The sequence below is a fragment of the Arvicanthis niloticus genome, chromosome 24, assembly GCF_011762505.2.
Source record: "Arvicanthis niloticus isolate mArvNil1 chromosome 24, mArvNil1.pat.X, whole genome shotgun sequence".
NCBI lineage: Eukaryota > Metazoa > Chordata > Mammalia > Rodentia > Muridae > Arvicanthis > Arvicanthis niloticus.
Window position 1 is genome coordinate 5,992,197 of NC_133432.1, and position 22,746 is coordinate 6,014,942.

The 22,746-nt window shown below is 47.2% G+C and overlaps 1 protein-coding gene and 1 long non-coding RNA gene across 3 annotated transcripts; one reads left to right on the plus strand and one right to left on the minus strand.

The window, feature by feature from the left end:
* Window positions 1–556: 556 nt before the first annotated feature.
* Window positions 557–6,794, minus strand: LOC143437625 (uncharacterized). Of its 2 annotated transcripts, none has more exons than XR_013106990.1 (3): window positions 6,591–6,794; window positions 2,932–3,057; window positions 557–788 (listed from the first exon to the last, which is right to left on the minus strand). It is a non-coding gene; the product is annotated as an uncharacterized LOC143437625 (long non-coding RNA). The 2 variants fall into 2 exon arrangements; XR_013106991.1 differs by having other exon boundaries at window positions 2,932–3,061.
* On the plus strand, window positions 3,565–22,505 carry Coq5 (coenzyme Q5, methyltransferase). The gene is made up of 7 exons (XM_076922520.1): window positions 3,565–3,793; window positions 8,099–8,248; window positions 10,941–11,162; window positions 15,658–15,764; window positions 20,166–20,254; window positions 21,354–21,465; window positions 21,548–22,505. Exons 1-7 carry the CDS (start codon window positions 3,592–3,594, stop codon window positions 21,647–21,649), a joined length of 984 nt encoding a protein of 327 aa, XP_076778635.1. The 5' UTR covers window positions 3,565–3,591; the 3' UTR covers window positions 21,650–22,505.
* The last annotated feature ends 241 nt before the right edge of the window (window positions 22,506–22,746 follow it).

The window sequence follows — 22,746 nt, forward strand, 5'->3', positions numbered from 1 at the left end:
GCCATCAGACGGGCCTACAAGTATCCCTTAAAAAGATTCCCCTGTAATGAGGCTCGAGCGATGCGCGGTGGTCCAGAGCACTTTCTCCTTTTGCAGTTTGTATTTGGTTACCAGCATCCACGTCACGTGGCTCACAACCATTCCTAGTTCCAGTTTCAGTATTTGGTTACCAGCATCCACGTCGCGTGGCTCACAACCATTCCTAGTTCCAGTTTCAGGTGTCTGGCGCCCCCTGCTGGCCCCCCGAGGGCACCAGAGACGCATGGAGGCACTTAGCATACGTAGAGGCCAAAAAGTCATACACATAAAATAAAAATAAATGGCCTGACTGCTGGCTGGAGCGAGCACTCCTTTAATCCCAGCACACAGGAGGCAGAGATAGGTGGATTTGAATCCCTGAGTTCAAAGCCAGCCTGCTCTACAGAGTCGGTTCCAGGACAACCAGGGATACACACAGATACCCTGCCTGGAAAAACAAAACAGGGCAACAAGGTTGTCAGCACTCCTAAGCTCGCTAGAAAGCCCTGGGTTCAACCCCAGTGGAAGGAGGGGAGGGGTGGAAAGACAGAAAGGAGTTGGTGGAGGACTCTTCAGGGGGAAAATGCTTTATTTTTTGGACTTTTTTTGTTGTTGTTGTTGTTGTTCTTGTTTTGTTTTTCAGCTTTTTAGTTTTTCAGAGACAGCGTTTCTTCTATGAAGCTCTGACTGTCCTGGAACTCACTCTGTAGCCCAGGCTGACTTCACATTCCACCTGTCTATCTCCTGAGTGCTGGGTTCAAAGGTATGCGCTGAAAGATAGAAAAATCATAAGTTGATCCCCTGAACCCTACTCTTAAAAGCAAAGACATAAAAACCTGTAAGTCAAACACTGTGTTGCCTCAGTCCCAGGAAATTAGCTGACCATTTGAACAGATGGCCCTAACTAAACAAACCTTAAGATTCATGGTGTCAGGATGCTATGGACCCGAGATTAGCTTGGCCGGGCTTTGAACTAACAGCCCTGAGACAGTTGGTGCCAGGATGCTAAAAGTTTGAGATAAGCCTGACCCCCTTGAACTGGAGCTCATGATATATAGTGTGAAACTAGTTCGAAATAGCCAATTATAAAGTGACACACCATCCATCTTAGGAATTTGAGATCAAATGTATCGATGACCTAGTGACCTGTTCCCCCTCCTTCCCCCTTCCCTAACTCCACTCTCAGCCTTCCCTCTTCCCTAACTCCACCCCCACCTGGTTTGTAGATTCCCCCTTAAAAGCTGTAAACTTCTTTTGTTCTTTTGCTGAATTCTGCTGCCCCTGCGTGGGCTTGAAGGAAAGACAGCCCTGGCTAGCCAGTAAACCTCTTGCAATTTGCATCAAGTTGTGTTTCTCGTGAGTGATTTGGGGTGCGTCTGCAGTTCTCCACGGATCGGTGAGGTCCTTTTCATTTGGGTTTTACAGCGCCACCGCCAAAGCAGGCTGCCCTTTTTGTGTTTGTTTTTATGACAAAGTCTTGCTGTGTAGCCAAGGCTGCCCTCATACCTTTAATATCCCTGCAGTGGCCTCCCAAATACTGACATTTAGCAGTTCTTGTTTGATTTTATGCTTTTGTTTGTATATCAGGTATTGAATTTAGGGCCTTGGACATGCTAGGCAAAGATTAAACCTCAGTCTGTTTCCTGCTTTTTATTTTGAGACAGGTTCTCACTGTGTTGTCAATGCTAACCTAGAATTTGGAATTATCCTGCCTCAGCAGCCCAAGTCAAGTAGCTGGGATGACAGAGCTTCACCATCATGTCCAGGTTTCTTTATTCTTCACAGTTACACATGCACGCACGCACGAACGCGCGCACACACTGTACTGGCTGGTTTTGTGTGTCAACTTGACACAAGCTGGAGTTTTCACAGAGAAAAGAGCCTCCCTTGAGGAAATGCCTCCATGAGATCCAGTTGTAAGGCATTTTCTCAATTAGTGATCAAGGGTGGGAGGGCTCATTGTGGGTGGAGCCATCCCTGGGCTGGTGGTTCTGGGTTCTATTAGAAAGCAGGCTGAGCAAGCCAGAGGAAGCAATCCAGTAAGTAACATCCCTCCATGGCCTCTGCATCAGCTCCTGCCTCCTGACCTGCTTGAGTTCTAGTCCTGACTTCCTTTGGTGATGAACAGCAATGTGGAAGTGTAAGCTGAATAAAGTTCTTCTTGCTTCTTGGTTATGATGTTTGTGCAAGAATAGAAACCCTGACTAAGACACACACACACACACACACACACACAGAGAGAGAGAGAGAGAAAGAGAGAGAGAGAGAGAGAGAGAGCATGCCTCAGTTAAAAAATGGAATGTGATATCCAGAAGGAACAGTTAAATCCTAAGGTCTATTCTTATATATAAATAGAAGTGCAGGGAGTTCTAAAATCCTGTGGTGACACTTTATTTCACGTAACGAAGACACAAGAATACTAAGCATGTGGATGAATAATTTCATCCTTCTGTCGTTGATAAAAATAGAAGCAAGGGAAAGAGAATCCCAATGCAGAAGGTGTCCATCTGTCAGGCTATATCGAATGGAGAAGACGCTCTTTATTTCAAATTTCTTTCTTAGGATCCTTGGCACCTTCTCCTTGTGAAATATTTACAGAAAATATACATTTAAAAGGGGATTTAAAACAGAAACAGAAATTCAAGCGAAATTCAGCAACCTCTGTACTTGCTCTTGCACAAGATGGTCTGTAATATGTTATCCTTTCCATAAAAAAATTTAAATTAAATTAAAACAAAAAGAGGCCATACCGAGTGATACAGGCCTTTAATGTCACCTACCAGGAAGATCAAAAGTTCAAAGCCTGTCCAGGTGACAATGTGAGTCAGTAGGTCAAAGAGAACCTTTGAGAACATACACATACACACACATCAAAAAGCACAAATAATAAAATTTTGAAAATTAAATACCTACCAGTCGTTGGTGGTGCATGCCTTTGATCTCAGCACTCAGGAAGCAGAGACAGGCAAATCTCTGAGTGCTAGGCCAGACTGGTCTATAGAGCAAATTCCAGGACAGCCAGGGCTACACAAGGAAACCCTGTCTCAAAAAACAAACAAACAAAAAGTAAATACATTTAAAAAAAAACCACTAGTGTAGAGCTTAAAACTACAGTTTTAAGATATCTGACACCTCTGGGTTCCGAGGCACTTGCACTCACATACACATACAACCCCCCCCATGGGCACTTGCACTCACATACAAATACCCCCCCCAAGTTGTGTGTATACTTTAGATATATATATATATAATCACGTAATCTTGGTCTTTTAACTACAACATGCCTTGCACCAGAAAACAAAAGTTGCAGTGCTTTGGGGAGCACTCCAGCAACACCTGGGTAGATCTCTGCGAGTTATGGGCCAGTCTGGTCTGAAATGTACTCTGAGCTCTGATTATTGTTGGTAAACTTCAGTCGGGGAACAAAGGTTTTCAAATCCCAAACCAGGCGGGACTCCTTAGAAACAGGCGTTTTAGGGTGCGTTCCACTAATGTGTCTCCTGCCGGCAGCCGTCACCCGGCTGGTGACGCAACCCGACGTTCTTCCCCGCCCGCGGTCGCCGGGATATCAAGATGGCGGCGCCCAGGAGCTGTGTTCTATGGCGCTACTGCGGCCGCGGGTGGTCGCGAGCAGCCGGAGACGGCAGGCTCCTCGGGTTTCGTAGATGCTGGCCATGGGCCACGCTGAGTGCGCGGCCCTTGTCCCAAGAGAAGCGAGCCGCGGAAACGCACTTCGGGTTTGAAACTGTGTCGGAAGAGGAGAAAGGCGGCAAAGGTGACGGGGCGAGAGGGTGGATGGAGCTTCTGCCGGGCTTCTGTTGGGTTGATTTGGTGCCCTGTTGGCCCTAGAGCTGTGTGCCTTAGAATCCTGACTTCCCAGGAGTATCCACCTCCCAGACCCACTCCCTCTTCTTGACAGTGTCTCTCTGTGTAACCTTGACTGCCCTGGAGCTTGATACGGAGGATACGGAGGACAGGCTGGCCTCGAACTCACAGAGTGTCTGCCTCTGCCTCTGGAGTGCTGTGGTTAAACAAGCAAACCCGGCTTGCTCCTCTTTTAAGCACAGCATGACCCTTAACTAACTCACACTCTCTCTCTCTCTCTCTCTCTCTCTCTCTCTCTCTCTCTCTCTCTCTGGGTTTTGTTTGTTTTTTTTTGGGGGGGGGGGGGTTAGACAGGGTTTCTCTGTGTAGCCCTGGCTGTCCTGGAACTCACTCTGTAGACCAGGCTGGCCTCGAACTCAGAAATCCGCCTGCCTCTGCCTCCCAAGTGCTGGGACTAAAGGCGTGTGCCACCACTGCCCGGCGACCCTTAACTCTCATCAACTGTGAGATTGTATGTGCCTGGTGCCGTGTAGACATTTCCCACCCATTTCTCACTTCAGTTTTCCAGTAGTGGTTGTTGTTAATACTTTACTGAGGAAATACAGAGTTAAGGTTAAGCAAGAAGTTGCACAATTTAACATGCTAAGCCGGGAGCTGGGACTGTGGCTCAATTGGTAGAGTGCTTGCCTGTCACTCCCTGCAGCTCAGTTCCATTCCCAGCACTAAATACGTTGTGTGTGGTGGTGTAAACTTGTGTTCCCAGCACTTAGAAGGTGTAGGCAGTAGGATTTGAAGTTCAAGGTAACTCTACTATACCGTGAATTTGAAGCCAGCCGCAGACAGATCCTGTTTCTACAGAGATGAATACAAATTTGCTGGTAAGTGGGAGAACTACTATTTTTTGGTTTTGTTATTGTTTTTTAATGTTTATTTGTATATATGAGTACACTGTCGCTGTCTTCAGACACACCAGAAAAGGGCACCAGATCCCATTACAGATGGTTGTGAGCCACCATGTGGGTGCTGGGAATTGAACTCAGGACCTCTGGAAGAGCAACCAGTGCTCGTAACCACTGAGCTATCTTTCCAGCCCAAGAACAAGAACTACTATTCTTTTCTTTCTTTCTTTCTTTCTTTCTTTCTTTTTTTTTTTCTTTTTTTTTCTTTTTTTTTTTTTTTGGTTTTTCGAGACAGGGTTTCTCTGTGTAGCCCTGGCTGTCCTGGAACTCACTCTGTAGACCAGGCTGACCTCCAACTCAGAAAAAATCCACCTGCCTCTGCCTCCGAGAACTGCTATTCTAACACAGAATTTACATTCTTATTTTCTTACTAAAAGAAACACTATCTCTTCCCCGTGTGTGTGTGTGTGTGTGTGTGTGTGTGTGTGTGTGTGTATGGCAGAGAAAGGCAGATCTCTGTGAGTTCAAAGCCAGCCTTGTCTATGTAGTGGTTTGAGTTGCCAGCCTTGTCTATGTAGTGGTTTGAGTTCCAGGACAGCCAGAGTTACACAGTGAGACCCTATGTCAAAAAAAAAAAAAAAAAAAAAAAAAAACACCACATCAAAACTGTCTGCCAGATGTAGCGCCACGCTTATAATCAACCCCAGCATTCAGGAGGCCTGGGGTAGGAGCACAAGTTCAAAACCTTTCCTAAAACAACAACAAACAAACAACAAAAACAAGCTTAGCAGTTACAAGCACTTGTATTCCTAGCATTCATGTGATTGTTCACAGCTGTCTATAATAGCACAATGTTTGACCCTTTTGGGTCGAGCCATCCTTTCCCAGGGGTCGCCTTAGACCATCAGAAAATACAGATATTTACATTACAACTTACAACACTAGCAAAACTACTGTTATGTACTTAAGAAGTAGCATTGAAAATCATTTTATGGTTAGGGGTCACCACAACGTGAGGAGCTGTACTAAAGGGTCCCAGCATTTTAGGAGGTTGAGAACCATGGACTATAACCAGTTCCAAGGGATCTGAAGGCCTCTTCTGGCCTCCATGGGCATCAGGCACACATGTGGCACACAGACATACATGCAGGCAAATACTCGTACACATGAAATAAGAATTAATGTATTTTGAAAAGCCCAACAGATAGGATTTTGCTAACATTTTAACGGTTCTTAATTTTGGTTTAAAAGTTTAAATCCTAAGAAAAATTACAGTTTTGAGGGGTGTGATACTGTTTTATTTTTGTTTAAAAATGTAGCAGGAGTGATCTGAACACATTTCCCCTTGTCGTGGAGCTTATGACAGTAATTAAGCATGCTTCCTGTGACTTGGCAGATTAACCCCTTTCTAAGCTTTCACTGGGAAGCTGGAGAGGTAGCTTGGTCAGCTTCTAGCCTTTCCACATCACCAAACACCTCCAAGAACCTCTTGAATGGAAATTCTAAAAATTCTATTATATTTGTGTGTGTGTGTGTGTGTGTGTGTGTGTGTGTGTGTGTGTGTGTGAGAGAGAGAGAGAGAGAGAGAGAGAGAGAGAGACAGAGAGCGAGCGAGCGCGAGCGCTTTGTGAGGTCAGATGACAACTTGCAGGTGTCAGTTTCTCCTTTGCTGTGTGAGTCCTGGGCCTCAAACTCACATCTTCAGGCTTGGAGTGCTCCACCCACTGAGCCATCCATCTCCCTGGCCCTGTGACTTTTATTTCCTGCCACTTCTTCCTCCGGAACACCTTGAACCCGATTGGCAGAGCCCTGCGCCTCCCCTAGGGCAGAGAGTTCACCCTCACTCACTGGGTTCCTCCGCTATGGACAGTCACCTCTTCCTCCATTACTGCACCGACAAGGGTCCTCCCACCAGTGCTCTTTGTTGCTGTTCTGGTTTGCTTGGTTCTTGTTGGCCGCAGGGCTGGGGATGAAGTTCCGGGCTTCCCTCATTCAGTCAGGATCTAAATCCGCATTCCTTTGCTCTCTCTCCCTTTTTGTTGCTCAGTTTCCTCTTTCATTTCTCTAAGTATGCATCATGGGTTTGTTACCAAGAGACCAGGAAACAGCAGAAGTGTTATGCTCTGGCCTGGCTGTAAACGGTCTATAAAACAGGTGACATAACTGGCCACTGAGAGGACACAAGGACACACACCTATGCTTTCCTTCCTTTCTGTCTTTTTTTTTTTTTTTTTTTTTTTGGTTTTTCAAGACAGGGTTTCTCTGTGTAGTCCTGGCTGTCCTGGAACTCACTCTGTAGACCAGGCTGGCCTCGAACTCAGAAATCCACCTGCCTCTGCCTCCCCCAGTACTGGGATTGAAGGTGTGCACCACTACCTGGTCCTCCTATTTTCATAGTGAGTCATGGAATGAAAACTTCCTGAAGCTTGTATTTCATGCTCATACTCATGGTTAAGCCAACATCAGGTTGGGGTGGTGATGTTGGGCGTTAGGAAAGAGGTTGATTTCTTTTGTAGACTTTTAATCCTTTTGATACAAGGTGGTGTTGAGGGCTGAGGAAGTCACTCTCTGATAGGATTCTTGCCTGCTATGTGCAAGGCCCTAGATTCAGTCTCCAGCACCACAAGAGGTGGAAACGTAATGTTAAGATCATGGAACATTTTGGCTTAGTGTCACCATACTAAGACAAGCACTTTCAATAGGGAAGACTCCCCTTTGTTGTCTTCATTTACATTTCCCCAAGTCACTCCTGTTGATCACAGTATCTGTCCTGCACCCCAAGCCACTCCTGTTGATCACAGTGTGTCTGTCCTGCACCCCAAGCCACTCCTGTTGATCACAGTGTCTGTCCTGCACCCCAAGTCACTCCTGTTGATCACAGTATCTGTCCTGCACCCCAAGCCACTCCTGTTGATCACAGTATCTGTCCTGCACCCCAAGCCACTCCTGTCCTGCACCCCAAGTCACTCCGTTGATCACAGTATCTGTCCTGCACCCCAAGTCACTCCTGTTGATCACAGTATCTGTCCTGCACCCCAAGCCACTCCTGTTGATCACAGTGTCTGTCCTGCACCCTAAGTCACTCCTGTTGATCACAGTGTGTCTGTCCTGCACCCCAAGCCACTCCTGTTGATCACAGTGTGTCTGTCCTGCACCCCAAGTCACTCCGTTGATCACAGTATCTGTCCTGCACCCCAAGTCACTCCTGTTGATCACAGTATCTGTCCTGCACTCCAAGTCACTCCTGTTGATCACAGTATCTGTCCTGCACCCCAAGTCACTCCTGTTGATCACAGTGTGTCTGTCCTGCACCCCAAGTCACTCCTGTTGATCACAGTGTGTCCGTCCTGCACCAGTCTATCAGGTGTTTGAGAGCGTGGCCAAGAAGTACGATCTGATGAATGATATGATGAGTCTCGGCATCCATCGTGCTTGGAAGGATTTGCTCATCAGGAAGATGCGTCCGCTGCCTGGGACCCAGCTGCTCGATGTGGCTGGAGGCACAGGTAATGCTAATTCGGCTCTTGGTGTACGTCTGCTGTTGAAGTGGCTGCCTCACCCACCATTAGGTTGAAGGTGGCGGCTAGGTCAGTGTGCATCAGCTTCTGAGAGGGCAAGCGATGGTCCACAGAAGCTTTGCACTGCAGCTTTTCTGTTTGGTTGTTTTCAAGACAGGGTTTCTCTGTGTAGCCCTGGTTGTCCTGGAACTCACTTTGTAGACCAGGCTGGCCTCGAACACACAAAGATTCACTTGCCTCTGCCTCCAAAGTGTTGGGATCAAACATGTGTGCCACCAACCCTGATATCCCTGGCGCTTTTCTTTCTTCTTCTTTTTTTTTTTTTTAAAGATTTATTTATTTTATGTATATGAGTGCTGTATCTCCATGTACATCTGCATGGGACAAGAGGACATCGGATCCTATTTTAGATGTTGTGAGCCACCGTGTGGTTGCTGGGAATTGAACTCAGGACCTTTGGAAGAGCAGCCAGTGTTCTTAACCGCTGAGCCATCCCCACTTGGCACTTTTCTAACAGCACTTTACAAGGTAAAAGGCCCGTGTTTTGTGGCATTTCATCATCTGAATGACTGCTATACCTGTTTTCGTTGTTGTTTTGTGTTGTTCAAGACTATGTGGTCTTAGCTGGCTTTAACTCACTGTGTAATAATCCAGGCTGCAACTCCCTGCCACCTGCTGTCCTGCCTCTGTCTCTCAGGTGCTGGGATTACAGACCTAGGACACCATGCCCAGCTTGGGTTTTTTTCCCTCCTCAATGCTGGGGAGTAAACCCAGGGCTTCACAAATACCGTAGCTAAGTGCTGTGTCATGGTGCTCTGCACCAGCCTGTTCTATCTTCCATTTGGCCTTTAATCTACTTTCCTTCTGTTTGTAGAGAAGCCTTTTCTCATGTGACATCAGCTACGTAGGACATAAGCCACTTAGGCTACCTTCTCATCAATCAATCCACTCCATGTCAGGTTTCAGAATATATTGTAGGTCTTTGTTTCCTGTTGCACACCAAGTATCTGGGAGAAAAGTGTTAAGAAAGTATGTGTCAGAAAGCCTTTAATCCCAGCATTTAGGAGGCTGAGGCAGGAGGATTCAAGTGAATTCAAAGCCAGGCTGGATTCTAGGCTGTGGAAGCTGTGAAGCCAGACTGGGCTATAGATGAAGACTCTGTCTCAATCACCAGAGGCTGAGGAGGTAGCTCAGTGCTCAAGAGTACATACTGAGGCAGGGTCTCACTGTGTAGCCTCAAATCCAGAGATCCAACTGCCTCTGCCACCAAGCACTGGGGTCAAAGGTGTGCGCCACCACTGCCTAAAGTACACACTTAGAATCCTAATCTCCCGAAGGTGTAGGCCAAGGAAACAAACTGCCATTGCTACATAGCAAGCTTAAAGACAGCCTAGGCTACTCCAGCCCCGTCTCAAACACCACACAGCAGCAACATCAACCAATTAATAAAACACACGCTGGGGGCTGCGGTGCTCGGCAGAGGAGCGTTTGCCTAGGCTCATTTTGCAAACCCTCGGTTGACGGCAAGCGCCAGGCAACAACAGACTAAGTCGCTACACACACCAAGCGAGCTGTTGTTACATTGCGTTGTTGTTTAGGAGTGATGACACAGGGCAAGGGTTTGATCTCATTGCACAGCAATCCATAGTTGAATCTGTAGCTGTGTAACCTGCAGAGACAGCGCCATCTTACTGCTTATGTTACTTTTATAAAAGCTTGTTTCTTGTTTTTTAGAGCTAGAGTCTTACTGTGTTGCTATGGCTGGCCTAGAGCTCTGTACATAGATCAGGCAGGGCTTAAAGACCCACCTGCTTCCCAAGTAGTGGGATTTCAGCCACATGATCTTCTGTTTTTGTTTTTGGAGACAGGGTTTCTCTGTGTAATAAGCCCTGGCTGCCCTAGACTTGCTTTGTAGACCAAGCTAGCATGGTTTTTTGTTTCGTTTTGTTTTCTGAGATGGGTCTCATGCTGACTTCAAAGTCATATATTTGAGATGTGCCTGATCCACTTCCCTCCACCTCCCAAGAGCTAGGATTACAGGCCTGCAACTACAGGCTTGGTGTAGGCATGCTGGGGACAGAGCTCCAAACTTCGTGTGCCCTAGTGAAGCACTCCCCAACTGAGCTCCAACTGAGCTGCACCCACCTGTAGTCCTTAATATGAAAATTATTGTAAGCACTAGTTGTGTGGGGTACACATGTAACTCAGTACTCAGTACTCAGGGAGTGGACACACATGGACCTGGAGGTCAAAATCATCCTTAGCTACAGAGTGAACTCATGGCCAAACTGGGCTACATGAAGCATATCAAAAAAAAAGAAAAAAAGAAAAAAAAAAAAAGAAAGAAAGGAAGGAAGGAAGAAGGAAAGGAAGGAAGAAATGAAGGGAAGAAGGAAGGGAGGGAGGGAAGGTTGGTCAGTTTAGCTTAATCAGGAATGGCAGCACGCATCTAGAATCAGCTCAGGAGACCATAGCAGGAGGATCAGGAGTTGAAGGCCAGCCTCGATGGCAACATAGACATATCCGTTGTCAGGGTGGTAGTGAAGAACTGGTCTCTGCCGAAAGGAGTGGAAACGTCCATCCTCCAGTGTATCCCCTCTTGGCCTCTTTTTGCTCTTATGGGCTTGGGAAACTGTTTGCTTGGTTTCGTTTGCATCTTTCCCTCTTTGACTTCCTGCAGGCGACATTGCATTCCGGTTCCTTAGTTACGTTCAGGCACAGCATCAGAGGAAACAGAAGAGACAGCTGAGGACGCAGCAGAATTTATCCTGGGATGAAATTGCCAAAAAGTACCAGAATAAAGAGGATCCCTTGGGAGGCTCGCTTGTCGTGGTCTGTGACATCAACAGGGAGATGCTGAAGGTTGGGAAGCAGAAAGCCTTGGACCAAGGGCACACAGCTGGTGAGTCCCTCGGCAAACACGGGCAGTGTCTGCGTTTGTAGAGAGTAAGGGGTGCCCATCAGGTGCTAAACTATTGAGTGTTCCAGCTTCTGGAAGTGTGAGCAGTCAGCGGCCGCTAAAGATGGTGTGTGTACTTAGCACAGCTCATAGGTATGCTCCTGAATTTGGTCAACACGCCAAGCTTGACCAACGGCGTTGAGTGGCCCACAGAGCTTAAGGCTCTCCTTTTTTGTTATAATTTTTTAAATGTGTATAAGTGTTTAACTTACATATATGTCTCTGCAGCATGAGGATGAGGGTGCCTGGCACCTACAGAGGCCAGAAGACCTGGAGTTATAGATGATTGTAAGCCAACTGGATGTTGGAACTCAAACTCAGGTCCTCTGGAAGAGCAGCCAGTGCTCCTATCTGCTGAGCCATCTCTCCAGCTACTGTTAATTCTTAGTTATAGTTTTTATTTAATGGAGATAGGGGAGAATTATGCAGGTGCCGTAGCATTTCTGTGGAGGCCAGAGGACAACTTGTGGGAGTTGGTTCTGGGGATCGAACTCATGCCATCAGGGTTGATAGCAGTCACCTTTACCCACCGAACCATCTCACTAGCCCAAAGAATCTTGTCAAGTTGTTTGTTTGGTTTTTTTTTTTTTTTTTTTTTTTTCTTGTTTGTTTTGTTTTAATACAGGATCTTAACTGTATTTGTAGCCTTGGCTAGCCCAGACCTTACACTGTAGACCAGGCTGGCCTTGAACTCATAGCAGGGTCTTCTGAAGACATACATTTTTCTTTTTCTTTCTTTTAAAATGTTTTTCCAGTTCTAGGGACTGAACTCAGGGTCTTGTACGTACGGACAGTGCTACCACTGATTTTACATCTGGCCATTGAATATTTCAGAATACTTTCCCTAGCCTGGTGTGGTGGTGCGTACTTTTAATCTCAGAACTTGGGAGGCAAAACCAGGTAGATCTTTGTGCGTTTGAGGCCAGCCCAGTCTACATCGTATGTTTTAAGCTAGTCCAGGCCATGTAGTGAGACCATCTCAAACAAGCTACAACAAAAGCTTGCCCTTAATATTTGCAAGATCACCAATGATGCTGGATGAAGCGCCCTCTCAACACAACTTTGCATCCATTGGACGAACTCTTCCACACCGGCACGGCAGTGCAGGCAGCCAGAGAGACGGGGCGTCACAAAAAAGTCCACTGGGCAGTGTCAGCATTTCTCCCCTCCCCCCAAGGAATGTCTGGTTATTTTAGGCCAATTATTGTCTTCCTCCTCCTCACACATCAAGAAGGAGCTGCCCAGACAACTACAGCCCACTTGGCCTTCATGATGAAGGACTCTTTGTCAGCCATCCACACTAGTGTAGCAGTCTCCAGACAAAGGCACTGTGTGTCTTACTCCTGCTGACAAATGTATTTCCCTTTGCTGGTGTCAGCTGTAAGGAGTGAGAACAGTCAATGACAGGTAATGTTCCCTTCATGAACCATCTCTTCCACGGTGTAGCTGTGAACCTGCTTAGGAAGCAGTTGTTTGAGACTGGATGTCACATCTCCCAGGCTAGCAGGTCAGGCTGGCTTGGAGCACCTGGTAATCAGTCCGACCTCTGCCGGCCTCCCTATGGAATGAGAAATAAAGCTGCTGAGTGGCCTTTAAAGAGCGTACTACTCTTGCAGTGCGGCACCCAAAAGGGCAGCTTATAGCTGCCTAAAACTCCAATTCCAGGGGCTCTAGGTCTCCCTCCTGACCTGTGTGGGCTCCTCTGCATGTGGGATGCACTAACGCACACTCACACATGTGCACATAAAAAACAAACTCAGCCAAACCTCTCAGCTAAGCGGTTGGAGTCTGTCCTTTGTTAACATTACTCAACTTAGACACAGACTCGACATGGCTTCCAGTCCAAGCATGGTGCTGCATTAGTGTCATCAGAGCCCTTGGGAGCAGGGGCAGGTGCGTCTCTGTGAGTTCAAGACCAGCGTAGACTTCAACGACCAAACAAAGAAGGTTTTATTTATTTTTTTATTTTATGTGCACTGGTGTTTTGCCTGTATCAGTGCCTGTGAAGATGCTATAGCTCCTGGAATTAGAGCTACAGACAAGTTGTGAGCTGCCATGTGGGTGCCGGGAGTTGAACACGGTCCTCTGGAAGATCAGCCAGTGCTCTTAACCACCAGGCTGTCTTACCAGCCCCTGGAGGTTGAATTTATAAAAAAGTAAAGACTAGAGAAAACAGAAGGGGAAGCATCAAGAATTGGTTGGCTGTTGCAGAATTGCTGTCTGCAGATGAATCTGGAAGGGCAGAGACTAGTCAGCTGCAGGCCTTTCCGGTTGTGACTTTCCTTTTGTAAGGATTCAAGTCAGAGGATTTTAGTCCTCGGCTCTCTGTCTGGTTTCACAGGTTACTTTCTGCGTGCATGCAGGAACTTGAGTGTGAGAATTCCACGGTGATTTTCAGTGTGATCTCCTGGGACCCAGTGCAGGAGCTTAGACCAAATAGTAACCTCCTATAACGTTTATGTGACAGTGGTGGGGTATTTCACATTAATTTGCCTGTTTTGTGTGTCTATCTGTGCCTGTGCCTGTGTGTGTGTGTGTGTGTGTGCGCGTGTGCACAAGCATGTTTTTGTAGAGGTCAAAGAACAGTTACATGAGACGTGGTTCTCTCCCTCCGCTGTGTTGTGTCCTAGGGTCAGACGATGCTAACACCTTTCTGCTGAGCACCTCGCTGGCCTTAGTTAATCAGCTCCAAACCCACATCCGTCAGGAGCAGTTAGGTTGATAAGAATCTATAGTTTCTGAACTCAGAACCAGGCCAGTGATGTAGGCCCATAATCCCAGATATTTTGGAGGCTGAGGCAGAAGAATCAAAAACTCCAGGGCAGCCTAGGCTTGAGTGAGTGAGTTCCTGGTCAGCCTTGAACAATTTCATTAAATTCATCCCAAAGTTAAAAGTTGAAAGACAGCTGGAGATGTGAATAGTGGCATCCATGTATAATCCCAGCACTCAGAGAGTGGAGGCAGGAGGATCCCTGCAAGCTGGTAGAGGCACATGCCCATAACCTATCACCCAGGAAGACCAGACGTTCAAAGTCATTCTCAGCTGCATTTAAATCTGCTTCCAGCAATGGTTTGTCTCACTGGCATCTCAGAGAGAAGGGGGAGGAGTTGATGCCACGGGCTGAACCCATACGCACGCAGACTATCTGTTCTACCTCTGAGCCTTTAACACTTTAATCTAGTTACATGTTTTCTTTTTTAATGACTTAGTTTGTTTTATGTGTATGTTTTGCTTGTGTGTATGTTTGTGCACTGAGCACATGCCTGGTGCCCGAAGACATCCAAAAGGGTGTTGGATTTCCTAGAACTGGAGTTACAGGTGTTTGTGGCCGCCGTGTTGGTGCTGGGAGTTGAACCCAGGTCCTCTGCAAGAGCAACAACTACTTTTAACAACTGAGTCATCCCTCGGCCTCGCCCCTCCTCAAATATTTTCAACATAAAATCTGTGGGTGGGGACTTGTAGATGTGCAGCAGCTATAGAAAGAGGCACATGCTGAACTCTGTACTAGTCACTCATTGAGAACTTCAGTTTATTTCCATTTTACAGATAGATTGAACAGGGACTGGAGTAATGGTGCAGTGACTAGGAGCACTTCCTGCTCCTCCAGAGGACCTGAGCTCAACGCCCAGCACCCATGTTGGGCAGTTTGTAACTCCAGCTCCAGAGGAACCAGGACGCCCTCCGGCCTGTCTAGGCTTAGGCCTCTACTACACTTGTGGTAGACACACAGATAAATAAGAAACCAAAACCAAGAGTATTTTTGAATCTATCACAAGGGCTGGGACTGTGGCCCAGTGGCAGAATGCTTTCGTAATGTATGTGAGTCTCTGGGTTTGATGCCCCGCCCCCAACTAAAGTAAAGGACCTAAGTAACAGTAGGTGAAAGTAGTCTCTAACCCACAGGCCCTGGCTCAGCATAGAGCTAACCATGAAGCGCCTGGTTGGGGAGACTGCTTAGGGTGGGGCAGATGTGCAGCTCAAGGGTGTGTAGCTCGGGTGTGCAGCTCAGGGGCAGCATTTGCCCAGGACAGCATGCCAGAGTTTGTCCCCAGCACTGAGAGAGACAATGCCAGTAAGTAACTGTCCCCAAATAAGTTAGGCTCTCAAAATTGGAGGACAACAGTGAAGGCTGCATGAGTACAGTAGAGAAGGCAAGTGTGTCACGCCTTCTGACATAGTCCATGGTCCCCACAACACCACCCGTGGTCCCCACAACACCACCTGTGGTCCCCACAACACCACCCATGGTCCCCACAACATCCTCAAATTCTCCTTCACTTCACTTCTGACATTACCCAGACCCTGCCTCAGGGGCTCCATGTCACTGGACCGTCCCCACCACACTGGTGCCTAGGGCACTCCCCTTTTATTTTCTCTGGGCCACGGGAAGTAGCTGCCCAGCGTACCTCTGTACCCAGCGCGGCTTCTGTCTTCCAGGACTTGCGTGGGTGCTGGGGGACGCCGAGGAGCTGCCCTTTGACGATGACACATTTGATGTTTACACCATTGCGTTCGGGATCCGGAATGTCACCCACATTGACCGGGTATGAAGAGTTGCGTGCTCGCTTCTGTGACTTTGAGGATAATGGTGTCTCTGGAGTGGACCGTCCTCAACTGAGGACAGGGAAGAGTCTTTTCTGAGCCCAGTACTTAAGGGGAATGACTATTTTAAACTTGGAGGTCTCTTTCTCTTCCTCCAACCTCAGTGTATTTATTTATGGTGTGTTTGTGTGTGTGTGTGTGTGTGTGTGTGTGTGTGTGTGTGTGTGTACGCGTGTGGGTATGGTGGGGTGGGGTGCATGCTGGTGTGCTGGCCCTGTGAAGCATGCTTCTACATAGGTGCTGGGGATTTGAACTTAGCTCCTCTTACCTCACCCACAGCAAGTGCTCTTACACACTGAGCTATCTTCATAGCCCTCCTCTCTTAAACATAGGGGTTAGTTTTCTCTCTTTCTCTTTCCTTCCCTTCTTCCTTCTTTCTCCTCTTCCTCCTCCTCCCTTCCTCCTTCCTCATTTTTCCCCTCAAGACAGGATTTCTCTGTGTAGCTCTGGCTGTCCTGGAACTCACTCTGTAGACCAGGCTGGCCTCAAACTCAGAAATCCACCTGCCTCTGCCTCCCAAGTGCTGGGATTAGAGGCGTGCGCCACCACTGCCCGGCAGAATATTCTTTTCTTAAAAGGATTCAGCTTTTTATTTCTACTTGAACCTTCTGTTCAAAACATTTAAAGTCCATTTGCAACTGGCTTTGTGACGTGGACTCCCACTGTCTGACTTTCGGGTGGAACATCGTTTGTAGCCATTGCTCTGGTTTGAATACAGGTAGTACTTAACAGAAAACCCAGGGTGACACTGTTGAAAGGGTCTGTGAAACTTTAGCTGGAGCCTTACAGGAACCCCATAGGTCAGTTGAGTGTGTGTGTGCGCCTCCCCTCTCCTCTCCCTCCCTCCCTCCCTGTTTCTTTATTTTGGTTTTCTCTCTCTCCCTTACTTCTCCCTCCCTCTTTCCCCTTCTCTATAGAACTTGGAAACTGAGATCAAAAGATCAGGGTAGCCTTTAATCCCAGCACTTCGGAGGCAGGGGCAGGCAGATTTCTGTGAGCTCCAGGACAGCCAAGGCTATACAGAGAAGCCCTATCTTGAAAAGTAAATGAACCAGAGGGAGCAAGCAAGTGATCGAGCAAGCGAACAGGGTAAATGCACTTGCTACCAAACCCAACAACCTGAGCTCAGTCCCCAGGACATACAAGGCAGAAGGAAAGAACCATCTCCTACCTGTAGTGAGAAGTTCGTTTCTTTGAAAAACACAGAAATAATACAAGAATATGTTTTTCTTTTAATCCCTGGTGTGGGACACAGGGCGCTTCACACTGTTAACAGCAGCTGACTGTGATTTGCCTCATGCCCTAGGAGGGGAGTGATTTTGCCAGCTGCACATAGTTTCTGCAATTGGGTGATGTTTGGAATTCTGGTGACTTTTCAGAGGATATATAAATGCTAGTTCCCCAAAAGGTGGGTTGGGTCATTGGTTGTGAGTTAAGTACTTATATGCAAAAAATAATAATAAAAATAAAAAATAAGGAATCAGATATCCTGACTGCGAAGATCAAACTTGTCCCAAGGAACTTGATGCCCCTAATCAGCAATAGGGTATGGAAACTGACTTACTGTTTAGACCAGACTGGCCTTGAGTTCAGAGATTCACCTGCCTCTGCCTCCCCTGGGCTGGGATCAAAGGTGCTCAGCTATCTATCTGTCTGTTTGTCTGTCTGTCCATCTATCTATCTATCTATCTAGTTTTTTTTTATTATTATTAAAAATAGTACGTTGTAGGCAGGTGTGGTGACTCACGGCTATAATCTCAACACTGGGAAGGCAGGAGGATGCAGTTTGAGGCCTGCTCTACACAGTGGCTTCTAGGCCAGCAAGATCTATGTGACAATATCCTGTCTACAAAAAACAACCCCCCCAAAAAAAAAAATCCTTTTTATTCTTTTGAAGCTGGGTCTCTAACCTGGAACTCACTGTGTAGCCCAGGCTGTCTTTGAACTTGCAGCAATTCTGTTTAGTTTCACAAATGCTAGAGTTGTAGACACAGGGCTACCACATCCAGCTTAAAAAATTAAAACTAAGACTTAAAAAAAAAACCTCTTTTCTAGATAGAATATGCTATACAAATTAATCCTGTAAATAATTACTTCTTTTTTATATAGTGGGAAAATTTAGTATCTTTCCACATTGTGTGCTGTGTCTGACACCAGTCTTGTGGGGTTTTCCCACACCACAGAGTTCTCTGCACACAGTCGAGCCACTGAGTGCCCTCCAGTTGACATTAACTATCTGGATTGACAAGCATTCCTCCAGGTTAAGGGCTCTGTCCACTAAACCTCCCTCCAGTTCAGATATAAATTTCTCACTGGCTACAGATCGGAGGGCTTTGGAACCCCATCTGTGGGTTTGATCATTTGCTAGGATGTAGTTTTTCTAAGCCAGGCATGACAGGATATTCCTGCAACTGCAGGATCTGGGAGGCTGAGTGAGTCCCAGGCTGAGTCCAGATTATATAGCTAGAGCCCAGCTTTGCTGCTGTTTGTTTTTGAGAAAAGGTCTGTAACCCTGTGTGTCCTCAAACTCACCATACAGATCACCTGCTTCTGGTTCCAGACTGCTGGGATTAAATGCATGTAGTGCTTGTATGAGACCTTGTCTCAAAGAGACAAAGCAAAAGCAGTCTTTGTTGCTTCTTGGCTCCGAGGCCAGCAGTTTGCTCTGCTTGGTAGACCCATCCTGTGTGTCTTCACCAGAGTGTGAAAGCAAAAGTCCACCCATCAGCCTGGAGCCTACAGGACTGTAAGCCCAAAGAAACTTTTGTCTTTGAGTTACTGTGCGGCAGTTTGTTGCAGCGCAGGGCAGCCAGCACTGCATTCTGCAGCTTGGTTTTATGGCCTTCCTGCATCTATAGACAGTTTATTCATCATTCTGACTGAAACATGTCTTTGCCAGTTGTGGTGGCTCACAGCTGTGCTACATCACTCAGGAGACAGAAGCAGAATCATTGCAAGTTCAAGGCCACAGGGGTCTCTGTGATGACTTCTCAGCCCACAGCCAGGGACAGTGACAAGACTCTCAAAAACAAGAAAGGAAGATTAAGCCGGGCAGTGATGGCGCACGCCTTTAATCCCAGCACTTGGGAGGCAGAGGCTGGCGGATTTCTGAGTTTGGTGCTAAGTTGATCTACACAGTGAGCTCTAGGCCAGCTAGGACTGCACAGTGAGACCTTGTCTCAAATAAATAACTGTATACTGAGGGAAAGGCCAGAGGTGCACCAGGGCTTCAGCCAAGTGGTAGAATATTTGTCTAGCATGTGCAAGGCCCTGATATCAGCCTCCGGCATCCTAAAGGAACACACACACATACACACCAGTGATTGTGTATGTCTGTGTACATAAGATTAAACTCAGGGCTTTTATACATGTCATTAACAGTCTCATTAAGTTAACCTGGCCTTAAACTTGCCCTATAACGGGGACTAGCCTTAAACTTAGTCTCTGCACTCAGTCTCCCAAGCGGCTGAGTTACAGGCCTGGGCCATTGGTCAGACTCACATGGTGATTTTCCTCCATGTTATCACATAAAACTCTTGGCAGTGGTAATGCACACCTTTAATCCCAGAATTTAGGAGGCAGAGGCAGGCGGATCTCTGCGAGTTCAAATACAGCCTGGTCTATTGTATGAGTTTCCAGACAGCCAGAGCTAAACAAAGAGACCCTGTCTCAGAAACAAAAACAAAAGAATAAAATAAATTACCAACAGACATGTCATTTTCTGTCAAATAGATTCTTTTCATTAAAACTGTTACATTGCTGGGCAGAGGTGGCTCACGCCTTTAATCCTAGCACTTGGGAGGCAGAGTCAGGCGGATTTCTAAGTTCGAGGCCAGCCTGGTCTACAGAGTGAGTTCCAGGACAGCCAGGGCTACGCAGAGAAACCCTGTCAATAAATAAATAAATAAATAAATAAATAAGAAACTGTTACGTCGGGGTCTGGAGAGATGGCTCAGTAGCTGCTGTTCCAGAGGACCCAGGTTCCATTCCCAGCACCTATAGCAGGTCACATCTGTCTCTAACTGAGGCCCCAGGGAATATGATGCTCTGTTCTGGCCTCTGCAAGTACCACCAACACCCACACGTAAAGAGGTTTTGGAAGAGGTGTAACCCGCACTTCTAAGCTCTATCCTCATGGAGCTGTGCCCTGTCTGAATCAGCAACTGTCTCTACTCATGGGCCGCAGTGGCCTGTGATGTGGGGTAACGTCCGCACTGTATCTCCTGAGGATGTAAGGGAGTTTATGAGAAATGTCTGTGATGCACATAGAAACTAAAGCAGCCTCTGCCTCTCGGAATCGAGGAGAGGTCTGCTGAGGCTTTTCTTCTCACTCTTTCTCCCAGGCTCTCCAGGAAGCCCGACGGGTCCTAAAGCCAGGAGGACGGTTTCTCTGTCTGGAGTTTAGCCAAGTGAATGACCCCCTCATCTCCAGGTTAGCACCGGTGACAGGGGTTTATAAACGTATCTACAAAAGACTCCCCACCCCAAACCCAAAGTGGAGAGGAGTTAGTCAGTGAGCCACAGCCACTGACTGTGAGTTCAGAGACCCCAGAGGAAGGGGTACCTTCAGAGCTCACAAGTCCCAAGTGGAAATGCGTAGGCCGGAAGAGCCTCAACTTGTACCCACAGGCCTACTCAGGAGGCTGAGGCAGGAGGATCATTTCCAGTTCAACACTTGCCTGGTCTATATAATGAGTTCCAGGCCTTGCTAGTCTATAGAATAAGACTATCTCAGCCGGGCGGTGGTGGCGCACGCCTTTAATCCCAGCACTTGGGAGGCAGAGGCAGGCGGATTTCTGAGTTCGAGGCCAGCCTGGTCTACAGAGTGAGTTCCAGGACAGCCAGGGCGACTTAGAGAAACCCTGTCTCGAAAAAAAAGACTATCTCAAACCCACTGGCCAACCAAAACCTTAAAATCAGGAAATTGATTTCCAGCTTCCTTGGAAAAATCAGACGTCAGAAGCAGATCCGCCATGCAGGTATCAGGGGCAGGGTTAGCTGCTTCTCCTAGAGTTTTCTGGAGATTTGTCTCACGCTATGGGCCTCTTGGCCTCACTCTTGGCCTACTTACCTTGTTTCAGTCACTTGCTTGACTAGACATCTGAGTCAGTGACCCCTGCCTTACCAAGGTGACCTGATTATCATAAAGGGATGGACTCGACCACATTAGTCGTCCTCCGCCCAGCCACCCTTTGAGACAGGGTTTCTCTGTAGCTTTGCCTGTCTTGAAACTTTTGAAACTCCATCTGTAGACCAGGCTATTCCACCCACAAGCACACTTCTTTTTTTTTGTTGTTTTTTTTTTTTTTTTTTTTTTTTTTTTTTTTCGAGACAGGGTTTCTCTGTGTAGCCCTGGCTGTCCTAGAACTCTGTAGACCAGGCTGGCCTCAAACTCAGAAATTCACCTGCCTCTGCCTCCCAAGTGTTGGGATTAAAGACGTGCGCCACCACCACCCGGCACAAGCACACTTCTTGTTACTGGTAGGATAAGCCCAGAACCTGCTCTGAATCTTTTTTTTTTATTTTTTTAGGCTTTATGATCTGTACAGCTTCCAGGTCATCCCTGTCATTGGTGAGGTCATTGCAGGAGACTGGAAGTCCTACCAGTACCTTGTGGAAAGTATTCGCAAGTTCCCAAATCAGGTACTAAGAAAGATTTGTGACTTACAACAGAGTCCCCGAAGGTGAACCCCAGGCATCCCATGTGTCTTTTCTTGTGTTTCAGGAAGAGTTCAAGGACATGATTGAAGATGCAGGCTTTCAGAAGGTGACTTACGAGAACCTGAGTACAGGGATTGTGGCCATTCACTCTGGCTTCAAACTCTAGCTCCTTCTCTATGGTGGGGCACAGGCCAGTCATTTCTACTGAAGCCCGGGGCTGGAAGATCATCTCCCTGATGAGACAGAAGCTGAGCATCCGTCTCCTCTTAAGGCTATAAACCTTGGAGTTATATTCTGCATTGACCAGTCTCAAAAAGGAAGAAACAGATAACTACCTTTTTTGCAGCTCTCATTAGTAGCTGCCCAGGCTGCTGAGGCCTTCTCCCAGAAGTGTCTGGCCTGGTTTTTGCCAGACTCCTGCTAAGGCTCAGCTGTGCAGTGTGGGAGTCAGGTAGCACCAGCACGAATGCTGGTTTGGAGCTTATCCGTAGCTTCTCTATGACAGATGTGTTCTAGAGGGTAATGGATCTCTGGACTCCAGGGAGAATCTGAACCAGCCCTTCAGATTAGAATTGAATCTAGGGCCAAAAGCCACGGTCCAGGTCAGAATGCTGACAGTGTCAGCATCCCAGCCGGTGAGGTGCTCAGTGGTAAGCACCTGAGATCTGGGGCTGTGGGTAGAGCTCAGTGGAGCACGTGCTTGGCCAGTCGAGGCCCTGGGTTTGGTGCTCACCAGAAGCAAGCAAAGAGAAATAGGAATCTGTGAAGCAGTAAAGTTTACAATTTGGGTGTGGTTGTTACTCTTTCTTGGAAGAGGTGACACAAGTGTATGTCTGCGTCGTATCATCAGTGCTTGGCAGAGACGCCATCCTCCGCCATCCTTGCTTCCCGGCATTTACATGGTGGTTTACAGCTGTCTGTAACTGGGGAATCCAATGCCCCGTTTTGACCTGGTGGTCACTGTGCACACACACACATGCAGTGATATACATAAAAAGTTAAATAAAAATCTAAAAAAACTATGAGCCCTGGATGGCACAAAACTGCGACCTTAGCACTTAGGACTGCCACAAGCTGAGCCAAGCCTGCAGAGCAAGTTCCAGGCCAGCTAGGACTGCAAGTTGAGCTCATACTTCTCTCAAGAAGCTTAAAAGAAAAAAAAAAAAAAATTCCTGTGCTATAGCCTATCCCTCCAGGTCCAGGAATGGCCTAGGCAGAGCTTCCTCTCATTGCCCTCCATTGTGATGTTAGGGGACTTGATTG

What these genes read in the sequence shown, in the direction of transcription:
- Coq5 (XM_076922520.1), top strand. Translation starts at nt 3,592, where the DNA reads ATGGCGGCGCCCAGGAGCTGTGTTCTATGGCGCTACTGCGGCCGCGGG. An exon ending in ATGTCACCCACATTGACCGG is followed by an intron (nt 15,765 to 20,165) that starts GTATGAAGAGTT and finishes TCTTTCTCCCAG; the next exon opens with GCTCTCCAGGAAGCCCGACG. An exon ending in TTCGCAAGTTCCCAAATCAG is followed by an intron (nt 21,466 to 21,547) that starts GTACTAAGAAAG and finishes CTTGTGTTTCAG; the next exon opens with GAAGAGTTCAAGGACATGAT.